Source organism: Canis aureus, chromosome 2 (assembly GCF_053574225.1).
Source record: "Canis aureus isolate CA01 chromosome 2, VMU_Caureus_v.1.0, whole genome shotgun sequence".
NCBI lineage: Eukaryota > Metazoa > Chordata > Mammalia > Carnivora > Canidae > Canis > Canis aureus.
In genome coordinates, this window is record NC_135612.1 from 15,153,784 (window position 1) to 15,170,438 (window position 16,655).

The 16,655-nt window shown below is 34.4% G+C and overlaps 1 protein-coding gene across 3 annotated transcripts in view; it reads right to left on the bottom strand.

Annotated features, from left to right (window-relative positions):
- SLF1 (SMC5/6 complex localization factor 1) overlaps nt 1-16,655 on the bottom strand; it is an 84,467-nt gene that overhangs the window by 40,288 nt on the left and 27,524 nt on the right. For all 3 annotated transcript variants that reach the window (XM_077864521.1, XM_077864522.1, XM_077864523.1), the window contains 7 exons: nt 10,292-10,435; nt 7,972-8,118; nt 6,964-7,110; nt 5,135-5,257; nt 3,438-3,491; nt 2,300-2,458; nt 562-725 (listed from right to left, as the gene is read on the bottom strand). In XM_077864521.1, coding sequence (XP_077720647.1) covers nt 562-725; nt 2,300-2,458; nt 3,438-3,491; nt 5,135-5,257; nt 6,964-7,110; nt 7,972-8,118; nt 10,292-10,435 — 938 coding nt within the window. The remainder of the gene's footprint in view (nt 1-561; nt 726-2,299; nt 2,459-3,437; nt 3,492-5,134; nt 5,258-6,963; nt 7,111-7,971; nt 8,119-10,291; nt 10,436-16,655) is intronic.

Sequence of the window (16,655 nt, forward strand, 5' to 3'; positions counted from 1 at the left end):
TATTCAATAAATTTTAATTAGATTTTAAAATAATATGTACACACATTGTTAAATAAAAACAATAAGAAATGAAAACAATGATTTGGCTTTCCTGTTTCATGTATTCATTAATTTAAAAAAAATTTTTTTTGCAAAATAAACTAAATGACAAACATGACCAATCTAGACTTAGTCCTTTCATTTTTAATTTTTTTTATTTTCATATTCTATTTTTTTTTGAGGGTGGGGGAGAGAGAGAGAGAGAGAGATAATGCACAAGTAGAGAGAGGGAGAGTGTGAATCCCAAGATGGCTCCATGCCCAGCATGGCACCCAACATGGGGCTCAATCTCATGACCCTGAGATCATGATCCAAGGCGAAATCGAAAGTCAGATGCTTAACTGACTGAGCCACCCAGGTGCCCCTAGATTTGGCCCTTTTGTAAGATGTTTACAATAAATATAATACACAAACATAAACACTTTTTTCAAAAGTAAAATTTACTTATTTCATTTGTATCTAAAACATAACACAGCACAATTATGAGATAAAATTTAGTATCCTCACAGTCAAATTCCTTACCTGATAAGCACTTCAATTAGAGACCATGCTCCTTTCATACAAGTTGGACACTGAAACAGCTCCAGGTAATATCGCGACATGGCTGGAGACTTCCAAGGAGGATGTAGGTGAAGGAGAGCTGACAATATATGAAAGTATCGGCCAGAAAATGTATCTATGTTATCCTATTATTTAAAAATAAATAAATAATTATAACTAAAAGTACACTTTCACCAGTTAATTCAGTCTAAAACTATAATAACTCTGACCTACCTTTCTGGCCAAACATATGTGTTTGGACAAAAGAAATCAATTGGAAGTTATAATATTTGGCTAGTGAAATACTACAACTGAGAAAGGCACATTCTAAAGACATTGGGTAATCCCAGCTATTGAGACTACTAAGAAATGTTCATTTTACTTTTCATGATTATAGTGAGATTGAGAGTTCCCAGATTAAAAAAAAAAAAAGAAAAGAAAAGAAAAAGAGTTCCCAGATGTGATCTGAAAGGAATTAAAGGTATGAAGCTCTTCATGTTATCACCAACATTAGTCTGACACAGCTTACACCTGTTATTTCTTCAAATTGGCACTGTGATGAACATAATTAGAAAGCTACCTTTGAAAAGCTGTTCTCAGTTTTCACAGTTTAAGGAATATGTTTATTATCTTTGTGTACTGTGAATAAAAATGATTATTATCACTGTATAAATGGCTTTCTAGATCACTCTTACCAGATTTTTATGTTAGATACTTCACTGCCACAGAAAAAATTCAGATAAATTTTTCCCAAGATAAAATTATCTTGGAGATTCTAAGAAAATAAATTAAATCACTCAGAGTAGTAACTAGAAAATAGTTTAAAAATAGGAATGGGCATCTCAGGTGTCCTCACTGGGACCCACCAAAGAGAGTTGATGTCCAGTCCTATAATCCTTATGGGGGGAGATCCACAGTCCTACCTGGATACACACAGGAAAACAGGCCTTCACAAAAGTGCAATCTCTTAGGTTCATGATGGGGTTATTCAGAATGAACACCCAATGGAGATAGACTCTTCTCCCCTCTGCACCTTCTTCTGCATCAACTGCCCTGAAGCTGTACCTTCCTCCTCCCCAATAGTAGAATATACTTCTCCACTCTAATCCAGGGTCTGAGGGATTGCAGAATGACTCAATTTCTTTGGTGCATTTATAAAATAGTTCACTTGGTGATGACAGGGAAGATCACCGACAGTACTGCCCTGCTTTTTCTGACATCCTGTACCAGGTAATTGTGTTTTTTTAAGTCTTATAATATATAATCGGCATAATTTCACCTCCTCAATTTGGACAAATTCTGGGACATAACCAAGATCAGACTAGATCTCCATGAACTCACCGAAGGAAAATAACCCTTGTGAGATGACCCTACAGCACTCAACACTTTCTTTTGTGACAACCAGTCCTTGCTGTTTAACTTAAAATTTCTGTAACTCCATTAAGAGTCCATTTTGTCTCTCATTGTGAGGTCAGTTCTATATGACCGTTATCTAATAAAGTGTGATTTTTTTAGTAAATGTTTTATAGTAACTCCAAATACAAAATATACCATAAATAAATAAATAAAAGAAATAAACTGTAATAAATGGGTACTATATTTCTATTAAAATGACGGAAAAATACTGAAAAGAGAAAATAAGCTGTAAATATATAAAAAATGAGAATGTTCACATTTTAACATTCTCTCAAGAATTATAAACCCTTAAGTCTGTTCTCACCTGTAGAATGTTCTCTAGTAGAGCATGAAGAAGGCATACAGGAGGGATATAATGTGCTTGTAAAGAGGAAAGTTCTTCAATTGCTTCTTTAAAAAACTGTCCTTCTATGAGACTTTCAATTAAATTCAATACACCCCTGGGAAATTCAGCATTTTTAACCTAAAAAAAAAAAAAAAGATTCTATGGCTCAAAGAAGAAAAAATTCTGGGAGCAAATCTTGAATAAGGACACTTAAAATTTTCTTATCTGTAAAATGAAGATAATTCCTGTCTTCACAACTTCACGATTGTTACGTGGTTAAGATTATCTTACTTTATTGTTCTGTAACTATAAGGTGCTACAAAATATACATTATTAGTTGATTTATTATTCTCTGTTGCCTTAAATAGTAAGGGGAAATATCACTAAAAGAAAACTTTGAAAGACATTTGCAAAGTATAGCTGATCATGAGGAAACTTCAGGGAGATCTATAGCTACACATAGTTCTTTAGAGGCAAAATTATGTTTTAGTCTTTTTTTTTCTTTTAAACTTAAAAGCAAACTATATCCATTAAGATATACTATACTAAATATATTAAGATATTATTAAGCACAGTATTTGCAAAAGGTTACAACTGCTGTAGTGTCACAGAATCACTCTGAGGATGCACATTAATATAACTCATGAAATACATTCCCCTTGGTCAAAATGTTTTGAACAGTAAAAATAACTAAACTGAATTAGTGGAGAATCAAAAATACTCTGAAAGACTACATGAAATAAATTCTAAAGAAATGAATAATGATATAAAGGAAATAATATACTTTTAAAATATTATATTGAAAATTTAATCCAGAAGTAATTGTGAAAGCCATGGATGGCTTGTGATTATCACCATGTGATAATCGTGGTACATAACTCCTCCATGATGAGCACAAGTTTTTAATTCTTATCAGTTTGCACTACCATATATAATTTTTCTGGAGCTTTGACAGAATAGTTTTCTTTTTCATTTCTGATTAGAGAAAGTGCATTTCAAATTTGATAGGAAGCTTTGTTATACAGACAACATACTCCTTTATATCAAAGTAACTAAAAACATCAAAACACAAAGCTTATTTTTTGACTCCATCACCACCCTACTCCAAGCCCCTTACCTCGATGTTGTACACTGGTTGTTTATCTATTCTAATGCAGCTGTATCTGATAGCCTACAAAACAGCAACCATATTACCAAAATTAAGCATCTTTTTAGATATAAAAACACATTTCAGTATATAAAAAATAAAACCGTGGGCAAACTTACACAATAGACTCAGGAGCACTTTAATAGCTGTAATTGATCTGATACTGATAAACATTTACTCAGACTAGTATCTTCCATCATTTTTAAAAAAATATTTTATTCATTTATTCATGAGATAGAGAGAAAGAGAGGCAGAGACACAGGCAGAGGGAGAAGCAGTCTCCATTGTAAGGAGCCCGAAGTGGGACTCGATCTCGGGACTCCAGGATCATGCCCTGGGCTGAAGGCAGGAGACAAACCCCTGAGCCACCCAGGGATACCCTTCTTCTATCATTTAAAATAGCAGTCTCATGAGTGAACATTCTCTATTCTTTCTAAAAAATGCAGTCATATTCACTTTGAAGACCTGAAGAGGTCCACTGTCCTTAGTATTTTAATAATTAGAAATATAAATGAGAATATTTTGTATAAAAGTCCACAGAAGAAAAAAAATGTAGTCATGTTTCCTATATAGTAACATATGCATATGTAGTCTTCCTATATCATTTTTTAAAAAAGATTTTACTTATTTATTCATGAGAGACACACACAGAGAGAGAGAGAGAGAGAGAGAGAGGCAGAGACACAGGCAGAGGGAGAAGCAGGCTCCATGCAGGGAGCCTGACGTGGGACTCAATCTGGGGTCTCCAGGATCACGCCCGGGGCTGAAGGCGGTGCTAAACCGCTGAGGCACCAGGGCTGCCCATTCCTGTATCATCTTAATACACCTGGAATTATATATTTGTTTAAAGGATTATACTGGAGAAATACTTGTAACCAACATAAAAAGAGATATTGTTCTCATTATATATGGAGTTCTAGATACAATGATATAAAATAACCTAACGAAAACTGAAAAAGAATGTAAGTAAGTAGGTGACAAAGACACAAATGGCAAGTAAAGGTATAAAATATGCTCAAACTTGCTACTGCCAAAGAAACACAAATTAGAACAATGATAAAGCTTTGGCGTCCACCTAGAATGTAGAAGTGAACACCCATAACCCCCTGAGTAAGGGAACAGGAAAACAAAATCTTTATCACTGGAGAAAGAAAAGATCATGGTCCCAGATCATTAGCAATTCTCTACCACTGGGGGCAGGCAAGATCACCGAGAAGATCCTCCCCCGCCCCAACTCTGAAGGCTGAGCCAGGAAAACAGAAAAGGGCCTCATTCTTTTATCAGGCTAGCAAGCATTTTACTTTTTAATTTTTTATTCTTTTTTAGAGAGGAAGACAGAGAAAGAGAGAAAAGGGGGCAAGGTAAAGAGACAAATCTTAAGCAGGCTCCATTGAACATGGAGCTGGACACTGGGCTAGATCTCAGAACCCAAAGATCATCACGGTCTATAAACATCTAATTTATCCATAGCTTCACTGAGCTATAAATGGCAGAGAATTCAGCATATTTATTAAATGTACAAATACATTACTGTTCATAACAATTTAATAAACTGAGAAAATGTTAAGATACATTAAAGATAATGAGTCATAACTATTATTATTGTTTTTTGGTTCTATTAGAGAAGGATAGGAAACTATAGAAAATTTTAGTATGCCAAGCTCTACCTGAGCTCTGTATATGTGCTTCCTTAAGTCATTTTTTATTTCAGCAATATCCACATCTGTCTCGACATCCTTGGTTTTTGATTCTTTGGCACGATCAGCAAAAACAGAATTCTTCATTTCTTTCTGCATACATGTGAAAGTACTTTAGACAGTGTATTAAAGACATCATCACAAAGGTTAAGTACCATAAAAAAACAAGAGAATACAAGAACACATTCATGCAGCATTGTCAACAACAAAGATCCTTACAATCATATTTTATAAAAATTACACAATGTATTAAACTCAACAGCAAAGAAACAATCCAATCATGAAATGGGCAAAAGATATGAACAGAAATTTTCACTAAAGAAGACATACACATGGCCAACAAGCACATGAGAAAATGCTCTGCATCGCCTTCCATCAGGGAAATACAAATCAAAACCACCTCATACCAGTGAGAATGGGAAAATTAACAAGACAGGAAACAACTGTTGGAGAGGATGTGGAGAAGGGGGAACCCTCTTGCACTGTTGGTGGGAATGTGAACTGGTGCAGCCACTCTGGAAAACTGTGTGGAGGTTCCTCAAAGAGTTCAAAATAGAACAGCCCTACGACTCTGCAATTGCCCTGCTGGGGATTTACCCCAAAGATACAGATGCAGTGAAATGCCAGGACACCTGCACCTTGATGTTTATAGCAGCAATGTCCACAATAGCCAAACTGTGGAAGGAGCCTCGGTGTCCATAGACAGATGAATGGATAAAGAAGATGTGGTCTATGTATACAATGGAATATTATTCAGCCACTAGAAACGACAAATACCCACCATTTGCTTCGATGTGGATGGAACTGGAGGGTATTACGCTGAGTGAAATAAGTCAATCGGAGAAGGACACATATATGGTCTCATTCATTCGGGGAATATAAAAATTAGTGAAAGGGAATAAAGGGGAAAGGAGAGAAAATGAGTGAAAATATCAGTGAGGGTGACAAAACATGAGAGACACCTAACTCTGGGAAATGAACAAGGGGTGGTTGAAGGGGAGGTGGGCAGGGGGGTTGGGGTGACTGGGCACTGAGGGTGGCACTTGGCAGGATGAGCACTGGGTGTTATGCTAAATGTTGGCAAATTGAACTCCAATAAAAAAAATTTTTTTTTAAATTACACAATGAAATAAAAAGTTTTAAAAAAAGGTAAACATTTTAATTTGCAGTTTTACCTGGGTAAAAGAGGTTCCCAAGGTTTTAACCTGTTCCCAATCTTTGGTGGGAAGGAAGTATTCCCCAACCCCTTTGTTGACATAGTCCCATATAACACAATTCATTATTTATCTTTATCTTTTTTTTCTGGAGATCCTTCTGAATATATGTATATGAACATGCTGTAGTTTAGATAAAATGAAGTTATACTCTAGAATAATTAACTCAAGAAGGACCTCTTGATTCAAAAGACAAACTATTAAAAATGATCTGTATTATACCAGGAAAGAGCAAGATAAAAACTAAAATTTAGATTAGATTACCCAAATCATATACACATGTAGTCCTAAGGTATTTTTCATTTTAGAAATTTTAGCTTCTCTGTTTCTTCTTTTTTGTGACATTCAGGCAAAACATAAGATACTTGAATATCCTGATTATTAATTCACATTTCCTCATGTATGCATGTTAAAAATACTGTCCTTATAAGCCAAAGTTAATTATAACATTAGTCATGAATATAACAGATCAACTGAAAATAGGTTATATTTGACACATTAAGCATAAATTATGAAAATAAGATTATGTCTATAATATGGAAGCCAAAGAAAATGACCTGTTTAGCTTAGTTTATAAAATTTTACCTGATCTCTGTATACGTGCTTTCTTGAGGTACTTCTAATTTTGTTATGTTCGATGTCTTTCCTGGAATCTCTTTCATTTTCTTTTTTGCGTTTTTTCCTCAAAGTATAGCTCCTTTGTATATCTTCATCCTTTTTCTTAATTTCCTTCTACAAGTATTTAGACAATTAAATCTCAACATGAATGACAGGTTACAAAATCCAAATAAAACTCAAGAGTCTGACTTACAACGTAAGTATACCACATTAAAAAAATAATAGTTTCATATAAGAGGAAATTTCATTCATTGTTAAAGCAGATATACATTAATAAAACATTTTGGAAAACAGCTGGGCATCACCTATTTCAGTTAAACGTGCACAATCCTTATTATGACCCAGCAAATCCACCCCAAAGAATATATGCTAGAGCAACTCTTGAACATGTGCACCAAGAGTGAAGGAAGAAAATGTTCATGGCACAACGTTCGTACTGCAAAAACCAAGCAAACACAAACCAAGAAAATGAATCCCAAATTTACTTATATCAGTTAAGTAAAATGGTTAAGATACAGCTGTAACTCAATGGATCAATTAAACATTATATACATACTGGTGAAAAAAAAAAAAGAAAAGAAAAAAAGCAAGTCACAGAACACTATCAACACCACAAACTAGAAAAAGTTTGTTAACAAATTTAAACAATATATTGCTAGAGATAAGTACATAGCTGGCAAAACTATAACGAAATGCAAGAAAACAACACAAATGCCAAGATAGAGGGCACCCACGGGTAAGAGGGAGAAAGAGGATAGTTTGGAAATGACACAGTGGGATCTTAAACTGGTCATGCTGTTTCTTAACCTAGCTGGTGCATACATAGCACTCTTTTGTATTCTCTTTCACACTGTGCATGAACACCTTATAAATTTTTGAACATGTAATTCAGAAGGAACAATTTTATGAATATCATTCCACTTGATAAATTTAGAAAAGTTTTAAAATATAAATTATTTTTCACTTAGGTCTTACCTGAGTTCCACATGTGTGTCTTCTTAAGGCATCTCTCATTTTAACAAATTTTAAACCTTTCCTGGAATCTCTGAGTTTTTCTTTTTTGTGATGTTCAGTCAAAAGAGAACTAACATTAACATCTTCATTGTGATTTTGGATTTCTTTCTACACACATGTAAGAATACTTCAGTTAGACTGTGGATGAAACACAGCCTTAACACAACCAGTGCAAGTCACAATAGAAAAACCCACTCAGGAAGGTAGGTTTTCTAAAACATATATACAAGATTAACTATATAGCAAAGAGCCCTTTAAGTTGTATTACATCTTAGTTACACTAAAATGAAGCTGAGAAATGTAGATTTTTAGTTCAGAAAGGTTTATATTATGTTCACATACACATTTCATGTAGGTACTTTCATTAACAGAATTTGGTTATCTTCATTTTATTTTTCCAAATATTTCTAAAAATAATTTTAGATTGTAGATCAAATAAGAGTCTTGCCGTGTTAGGTACATCAAATAAAAACACCTCAAAATATCATTTTACAGAACATATAGGTATAATAAAAAATGGAGTAAGGAGTATTAAAACCATATTGTTTATTCATTATATACTTATATATGCATTATGTTATATATATTCATTTTTATTAGTTACAGGTATACAGTATAGTGATTCAATAATTCTATACATTACTCAGTCTCATCATACCAAGTGTGATCTTAATCCCCTTTACCTATCTCATCTATCCTCCTCCCACCTCCCCTCTGGTGACCATCAGTTCTCTAGGTTCAGGAGCCTTTTTTGGTACAATGAAACTTGTTTTAAAAAACAGAAATTTCTACTTCAATTTCATTGTTCTACAATATAAATCGATGTATTTTCATAATTTCCACATCTTTCATGTAATCTCTATTTGATTCTTTTTTTTCCATGTTAAAAAAAACCCTAAGTTTATTTTAGCAACTCCATCATTTAACATTCCTTTCTGAATTCTTATATGTGTGGCTTACGATTCATTTTTCTCAAATTAGCTCAAAAAGCCTCATATAAAGACCACTTACACATACATGTAGTTCATCATAGAAAGCAGTCTTGTAAGTCACATAAATATCAACTGTACTTTGGAAAGGCCAGAAAAAATTCCATTAATATTTTAATCTATTATAAAGTTTTACCTAATTTCTCCATATATAATTTAAAGCACTGTTGAGTTTATCAAGTTCCAAACAGTTCTTCAAATTCTCTTTGTAAAATTTTTGACAGGTACACTATAAGCAGAATTTTTAATTTCTTTCTATTAACATTTGACAATATTTTAGTTTAGGGGCACCTAGATGGTGCAGTCAGTTGAGCAACCACTCTTGGTTTTGGTTCTGGTCGTGATCTTAGGTTCGGGAGACTGAGCTCCTCGTGGGGCTCCACTCAAGTAGGGAATCTGCTAGTTTCCCTTTCCCTCTGTCCCTGCCCACCTAGTGTGCCCTCTCTCTCTCACACATAAATAAATAAATTTTTAAAAATTTAGTTTAGGGTAATAATAATAGGCAAATGATTTGGTAAATCAACTAAAGAGTCTGATTTGTTAAGATTTATTTATTTATTTGACAGAGAGAGTGCACAAGCAGGAGAAGCAGCAGAGGGAGGAGAAGCAGGCTCTCTGATGAGCAGGGAGCCCAATGAGGGGCTCGATACCAGGGCCCCGGGATCATGACCTCAGCAGAAGGCAGATGCTTAACCAACTGAGCCACTCACACACTCCAAGAGTCTATTGTATAAAACACAGTAGGAATTTCAGTATAATTAAACATTAGCTATTCTAGCCTTTTTTTGGTTGCTATTTGGTAAGTTTTACATGAGAGCCACATATATGCTTTCTTATTCTACTTTTCATTGCTCCAAGTTCAGTCTTTCTTGTTCTTCTTATTAAATCAAAATAGAATTCATTTGTGTCATTCAAAAAAATTTTGTTTTATATGCAGCAAAATACTAAACTTTAGATCAGGAATCATGAACATACATATTGCTGTCAGAGAAGAATTCTTTATAAGAAACAGATTTATATTAAACATTCAGGGGAATTTTAAGTAATTCTCGTGTTGAAAACACACTACATATTAGGAACTGTGTGTTTCTATATGCATTATTTCAGTAAGAGTCTCAAAAATAGAGACATAGGGCAATATCTTGAATAAGCTCAAATCATAGATGATAAAACAGAGAACTGGGTTCAAATACTAGCTCTAATTTCAAAATTCGTCTCATTTCTTCCATATATTTCCTCTCAATTATGTAAGAACCAGAAATGTACATTTTTTGGCCCATAAAAAGTTTTACCTGGGTTCTACACATGGTCTCTTTTAAGGCACCTTTCATTTCAAGAAATCCCATATCTTTCCAGAAATCTTTGTTTTTTTCCTGATTGCCATGTTTATGCCAAACAGAATTGCTCTGGGAATCTTCATCATTCTGAATTTCTTTCTGTACGTATATATAAATGGTTCAGACAATCAATTAAGCATGATTTCAACAACATGTACTTTTTGTTATGCAACTTCACCTAACTGCAAAAGTAGGTAAAAATCCCCTCTTCTAAATCAAAAGCTATTTAGACAGAAGTAAATTCTTTCAAGAAAAATAATTCAAAACAAAGGTCCTAAATAATAAAGTGATTTCTGTGTATCCTCAAAAAAAAATGCTCTACTGGTCTAGTAACAATCAGTTCTTTTCGTGAATAATCATGAATGGAATTATTTTATCCAGTTCCTGTCAGAGTTAAAGGTACAATACAGACTAAAAAAAGGTTTCAGATTATAGATTACTTCTGGTTATTTTTCAGCTTTTTACTGATAAAACTTCTTGTCTGCAAGTCTTCTACACACATAGAGGAAAAGAGGCTTGAGAGATGAATTCGCAGCTCTTATTTTACTTGAATAGCAATAAACAATTATTTTCACCTATCTCTATCTCAAATATTTAAATTTCTCTTGCCAAGAAATCCAAACTGAATTTATAAAACACCTACTAATGATGTTAAAGACACTTGCATATATACCTATACAAAGAAATCTATAAGTTCAGTAAGATAAAGAGATGGAAGTAAAGAGGAGTTCATGATGTATCCCACAATGTACTTAAAGAAGGGTATTCAGAGACTCACTACCTTTATATAGACAGCAGAGAACCACTGTTCTTTTAGGGAACAATGATGATATAAGCTGAAATACATAAGGCCTATGGTATCATCTTTGGTTCCCTATGTAGATATGAGGGTCTTTTAGCAGGCTGCAATCTTCCAATCAAAGAATAATTCCTGCGAGTACCTGACTTTCTTCAGCTACTCAAGAAAGTAAAACTGAAAACTAAGAAAAATGAAGACTTTTCTTCCTTCCTATTCCAGAGATCAAAGAAATACTATGAATGTACAAACAATTTTTGTTAAGGACAACTTGAAGTGGGATATAATTGAGTATCTGGCTTTAAATTTAAACCTGGTTGACAATGAGAGGATAAAATCCTTAAAAACCCAGATCATCAAGAAAGGTCTAAAATACAGAATGAGTTAATCCCATATAGATTCCAGTAACACAGAATACACAAAAGGGCATGCTATTATCAGTAACAACTAGGTAAGAACATATTGTTTTGTTTTGTTTTGTTTTTTTATTTATGATAGTCACAGAGAGAGAGAGAGAGAGAGAGAGAGAGAGGGCAGAGACGTAGGCAGAGGGAGAAGCAGGCTCCATGCGCCGGGAGCCCGACGTGGGATTCAATCCCGGGTCTCCAGGATCGCGCCCTGGACCAAAGGCAGGTGCCAAACCACTGCGCCACCCAGGGATCCCAGAACATATTGTTTTCTAATCCTGAATATATTAACTTACGTATCCATTGCAGATGTAGATATTGACCTGTGACTTAGAGATGTACTATGCAAACACCCTACATAAATTAACTAATTAAAAAATATAACCTGTGACATTTATTTATTTTTTTTAAGATTTTATTTATTTATTCATGAGAGACACAGAGAGAGAGGCAGAGACACAGGCAGAGGGAGAAGCAGGCTCCATGCAAGGAGCCTGACGTGGGACTCAATCCCAGGTCTCCAGGATCACGCCCTGGGCTGAAGGCGGCGCTAAACTGCTGAGCCACCTGGACTGCCCAAACTATGACACTTAGAAGGTTTATAAAATAACCTACTTTTTATAGTTAAATGATCATTGTCTATTTTTTTTAAAGGGTCTTTTATTTTTTTTTTAATTTTATTTATTTATGATAGTCACAGAGAGAGGCAGAGACATAGGCAGAGGGAGAAGCAGGCTCCATGTAGGGAGCCCGACGTGGGATTCGATCCCGGGTCTCCAGGATCGCGCCCTGGGCCAAAGGCAGGCGCTAAACCACTGCGCCACCCAGGGATCCCCGATCATTGTCTATTTTTTCCAAATCACCCAAGTAATTGACTACTTATAATGAAATATATAGAAATTATTTTATTTATCTGTAAATATTCATTTCTTATTCCTTATTTTATAAATACTTCTTTAGTGACAACTGTGTATAGGCATTGGGTTGTCTCCTACACGACCTATGAAAAAAGGGCCTTGTCTGCCTCCTAATAATACATTATATAGTGTAATGCTTTGTTCCAAATATATGATCAAACGCCTACTTATACAGTAAATTATTCTATTGTTTAGGAGTAGAGCAGCAGAGTGTGGCAATGATAGTTGGTGTGGCCTCTAATTCAGCTATGTGATAGGGTTTACTATTCTGTACTAAGTATAGATAGACTCTGGTCTCTAGGTCATATTCCTGGATTCAGCCAAGGCATTTTCCATACAACTTGAATTAATTCATGACACAGGATGCATAATCAGAGAGGTCAAGAGTGTTTTACATGGTTTCTAACTAGTATCTATACCCTAATTCTTAAATGGTATCTCAAGATCTTATGACTGAGTACTAGTTACAGTACTGCTTACAGCACTAGGTATTTTTAACTACCCAGAAACAGACCAGGTGATAAAAGATACCTAATAATGACAAAAGAGAGTACAGGAAAGGGGGTTCGATTAGTGAAGTCATCAATGTTACTGAGTGCTTGACCTTAAATTTTTGGTCTGACACATGGCAGTTGTAGGAGCATGGGCAAATAATTTAACTTGACTGTACCCCATTTTGCCAACTATAAAATGAGGCTATAATACACAGACCTAAGAACATGATGTTTAAAATAAGGTTAAGGGTACTTTTTGTCCCCCTGTGGTAGACAGTTTCTTTTAATTTTTTAAAAGCTAAATACAAAGATATGATTCCTGGTTGAACCATCAGAGGTTAAGCGTATTTAGGAGTGCCTGGCTGGCTCTGTCAGGACAGTATGCAACTGTTGATCTTGGGTTTATGAGTTCAAGCCCCATGTTGGGTGGAGAAAGAAAGGAAGGATGGAGGGATGGAAAGGAAAGGAAAGGAAAGGAGAAAGGAAAGGAAAAAGGAAAAGAAAGATAAATAGATTGATTAAGGGTATATAATGCTTAGCGGAGGGCTTGATACACAGTAATTTCTCAATAAATATTAATCCAGAATAACAGTTGTAGTAGTTCTCAAAACAGCTACAGTAAGATAGTATTAGCATCTATGTTACAAAATAAGAAATTCAGTCTCATTAAAGGACTCTTAAGACTTATTAGTTATAAATTATTTATTAAAATCTTATTATAATCTTATTTATTATAAATCTGGGTCATAGATCAGTTGATCTGCCACAAAAAAGTTTATGTTTTTTTCCTATTATTCCTACTGTATTTCTGTAAGATTTTTCTGTGGTTTACTTTTATTTTCTTATGGATGAGTCAAAAGAAGTTTTAAGCATTCCTAAGTATCATCTTTTTGTGAGGCCTTCTGTGGACCAACAATTGAGATACATTAGTCATTTGTTCCTCTTAATTCTTTTACCTTGCTTGATTTTGCAATGTACAACACACACTAAAGGGTAATAGTTTTCATGTTCTGCTTTCACCACTAAATACTAAGCACCTCGAAGTCTGACATGTGGTCTATTTATTTTGCCTAGTGCACAGCATAGTACCTAGTACATCAAAAGTTTTCAATAAAGATCTATAAACCTGAACTAAAATAGATTACCAAATCTTTTACTTAGTAGCTTTCCAAAAAAGTAAAAGCAGGTTAAAGAAAACTTTTTTTAAACAATTGCTTCTTATTTTAACTCTGTCATTTTACATGGCAACTGTCGGGATACTACAGAATCCATCTAATGAGGACTGATATACTGTATGCCAAAGTGGTAGAAGAAAAGAAAGACATTACGATGAAGCTATTTTCTTCTCAGAAGTGATCACAAAATGCCTTCTTTATATGGAATAAATAGTCACGAATTCCCAGCTGTCTAATCCAGATCTTTTAAAACAATGTATTCAAAAAAAACACAATGTATTCTAAAAACAAATGTTAAGTTACGGAGTACCTGCTACTTTTACTTGATATACTATTGCTCCCTTCCAATATTTTAGTAAATGAATCTGAATGCTGTCCAATTATTGCAGTAAAATAAGACTATGGATAAAGCATTTCATATTTTACACTTTATTCATTTCCTTCCATAGAAAAAAGAAAATTCAGGTACTTTTACTAAGCTAGTTAAGAATGGCTTTTATTCTATTAACAATTAAACTGTTCAGATAGGTAGATCAGAGAGGATGCTTTTGGTTGCAAGTAATAGAAAACCAACTCAAAGTAATGTAAATACTATGGATATGTATTATCTCACAACATGGTGATGTGGTCCAGCGCTGAGACAGGTTTCAGGATTGGCTAATCCACCAACTCCAGTATCTCTGCAAGGATCCACATTCTGTCTCTATATTTTGCTATCTACAGGGTTGGTTTCATCTTAAGGCTACTTATCTTCATGGTCAAAAACTGGCTGCTACTAATAATTTAGATTATATTCTTCCATGTTCACATCTAGCAGGAGCCAAGCTGTCAGTGGCTTTCTTCAGAAGGAAAAAGAAACTTCCCAGAAGCTCTTACATATTACTCTTCATGTCTCACAGATCAGAACCATTTCATATGCCCATTCCAAGACCAAACGTTGTCAAGGGCAATGAGATCTGTAGTCCAAGCAGATCCATCTCTTGAAATAAGGTCAAATTTCCAATCTACATTGCTGCTACTCAGTAGGGAAAGGTAATTACAGAATGATATATTATGTCTACTCTTGGAAGACTAAGATATACTTCATAATTTCTCCATTTAACAAAAAATGAGAACCATGTATGTGCCAGGCTTTATGCAAGATGATTCAGATATAACTATAGAAAAGACAGATATCATCTTGATGACATGGTCCTTTGGTTTAGATGGGGAAAACAGACATTAACTAAGTAATCAGCCAGTTGATTCCTTGAAGACATCATTATAACTGGAATTTGAATAATGAACAGAAGGCTGGCAGGCACAGAGAGTGAGAGGACCGAGGAGAATCTTTTAAGACAGAAAATGTAGCTTTTAAGAAGACTGAGGCAGGAAGTAGCTTAGCCTATTTAAGAAAATGGGAGAAAGCAATTTTGTTATAGTATAATCAAGCACTGAAAAAAACTGAGCAGGACACATCTGAAAGGCAGGACTGACAAGAATTCTGTGGGTAGTTTTTAAGCCACGTTAGAAGTTTAGGATTTTATCCTAAAGGCAATGGGAAGCCACTGGAGGGTTTAAGTAGGACAGTGACAAGATTAGAATTGTTTTACACAGAGCATTTTCTGCTCCTTCTGAATGAAGCAGTATGGACTAGAGAAGAAAAAGGTAAGAGTAATAATCAGTATATTACCAAGAGTTAAAAGATAGAGAATAATTAAGAGTGTATTCCAGGAGGGCAGGGGAAAGAGGACGACTTAGTATGATGTTAATATAGGAAGACAGAAGCACCGTGATTCAAGTGTTATTTAAGGTAATAAAATCAATAGGATTTGTTGATTGACAAGATGGCGGGGGGGGGGGGGCGGGAGGGAAAGGAAGGTTTCAAGGGTGATATCCAGGTCTCTAACATAAATTATTAGATAAAAGATTAGAGCATCTATTGAGATGGAAACATTTAAGGAGGCTGTATTTCCTAGAAGAACAAGTTTTTAGACATACTGAGGTTTTTCTACCTTCTTAAAAATTCTTACATCCAGAGAAGTTCTTCTAGGGCTGTTCTCATTCAAACAACTTAAGAAGTGGTATTTGGGCTAAGTAGGAAAAAGGAGGTAGAGGAATAGAACAGGAAAATATTTCTAAAACCTTAAAAAGAGCTGCTTATTTTTTTTATGGGAAAATTACCCACAAATTATTAAACAATACTATATACTATAATCCATTGCTATTTTATTTATACTGACATTAAAATGTTAAAATTAGTTTGTAGTAAACATCACTAAAGGACAACTAGAGACTCAAAGACAAATTTTAAATTCAACAAGCAAACTTTTTTTACGTTTATCAAAAATATTCTCAAATGTTTAAATAATTGAGAGCAACTGCCTTTAAAAATATGTCACTTTAATTATAGCTGACCTTGAACAATGTGGGGATTAGGGGCACCAACACCCTCCACAGCTGATTAACATATATTCTATATACTACATGTATTATGTTCTCTATTCTTATAATAAGGTAAGCTAGGAAAAAATGTTATTAAGAAAACCCT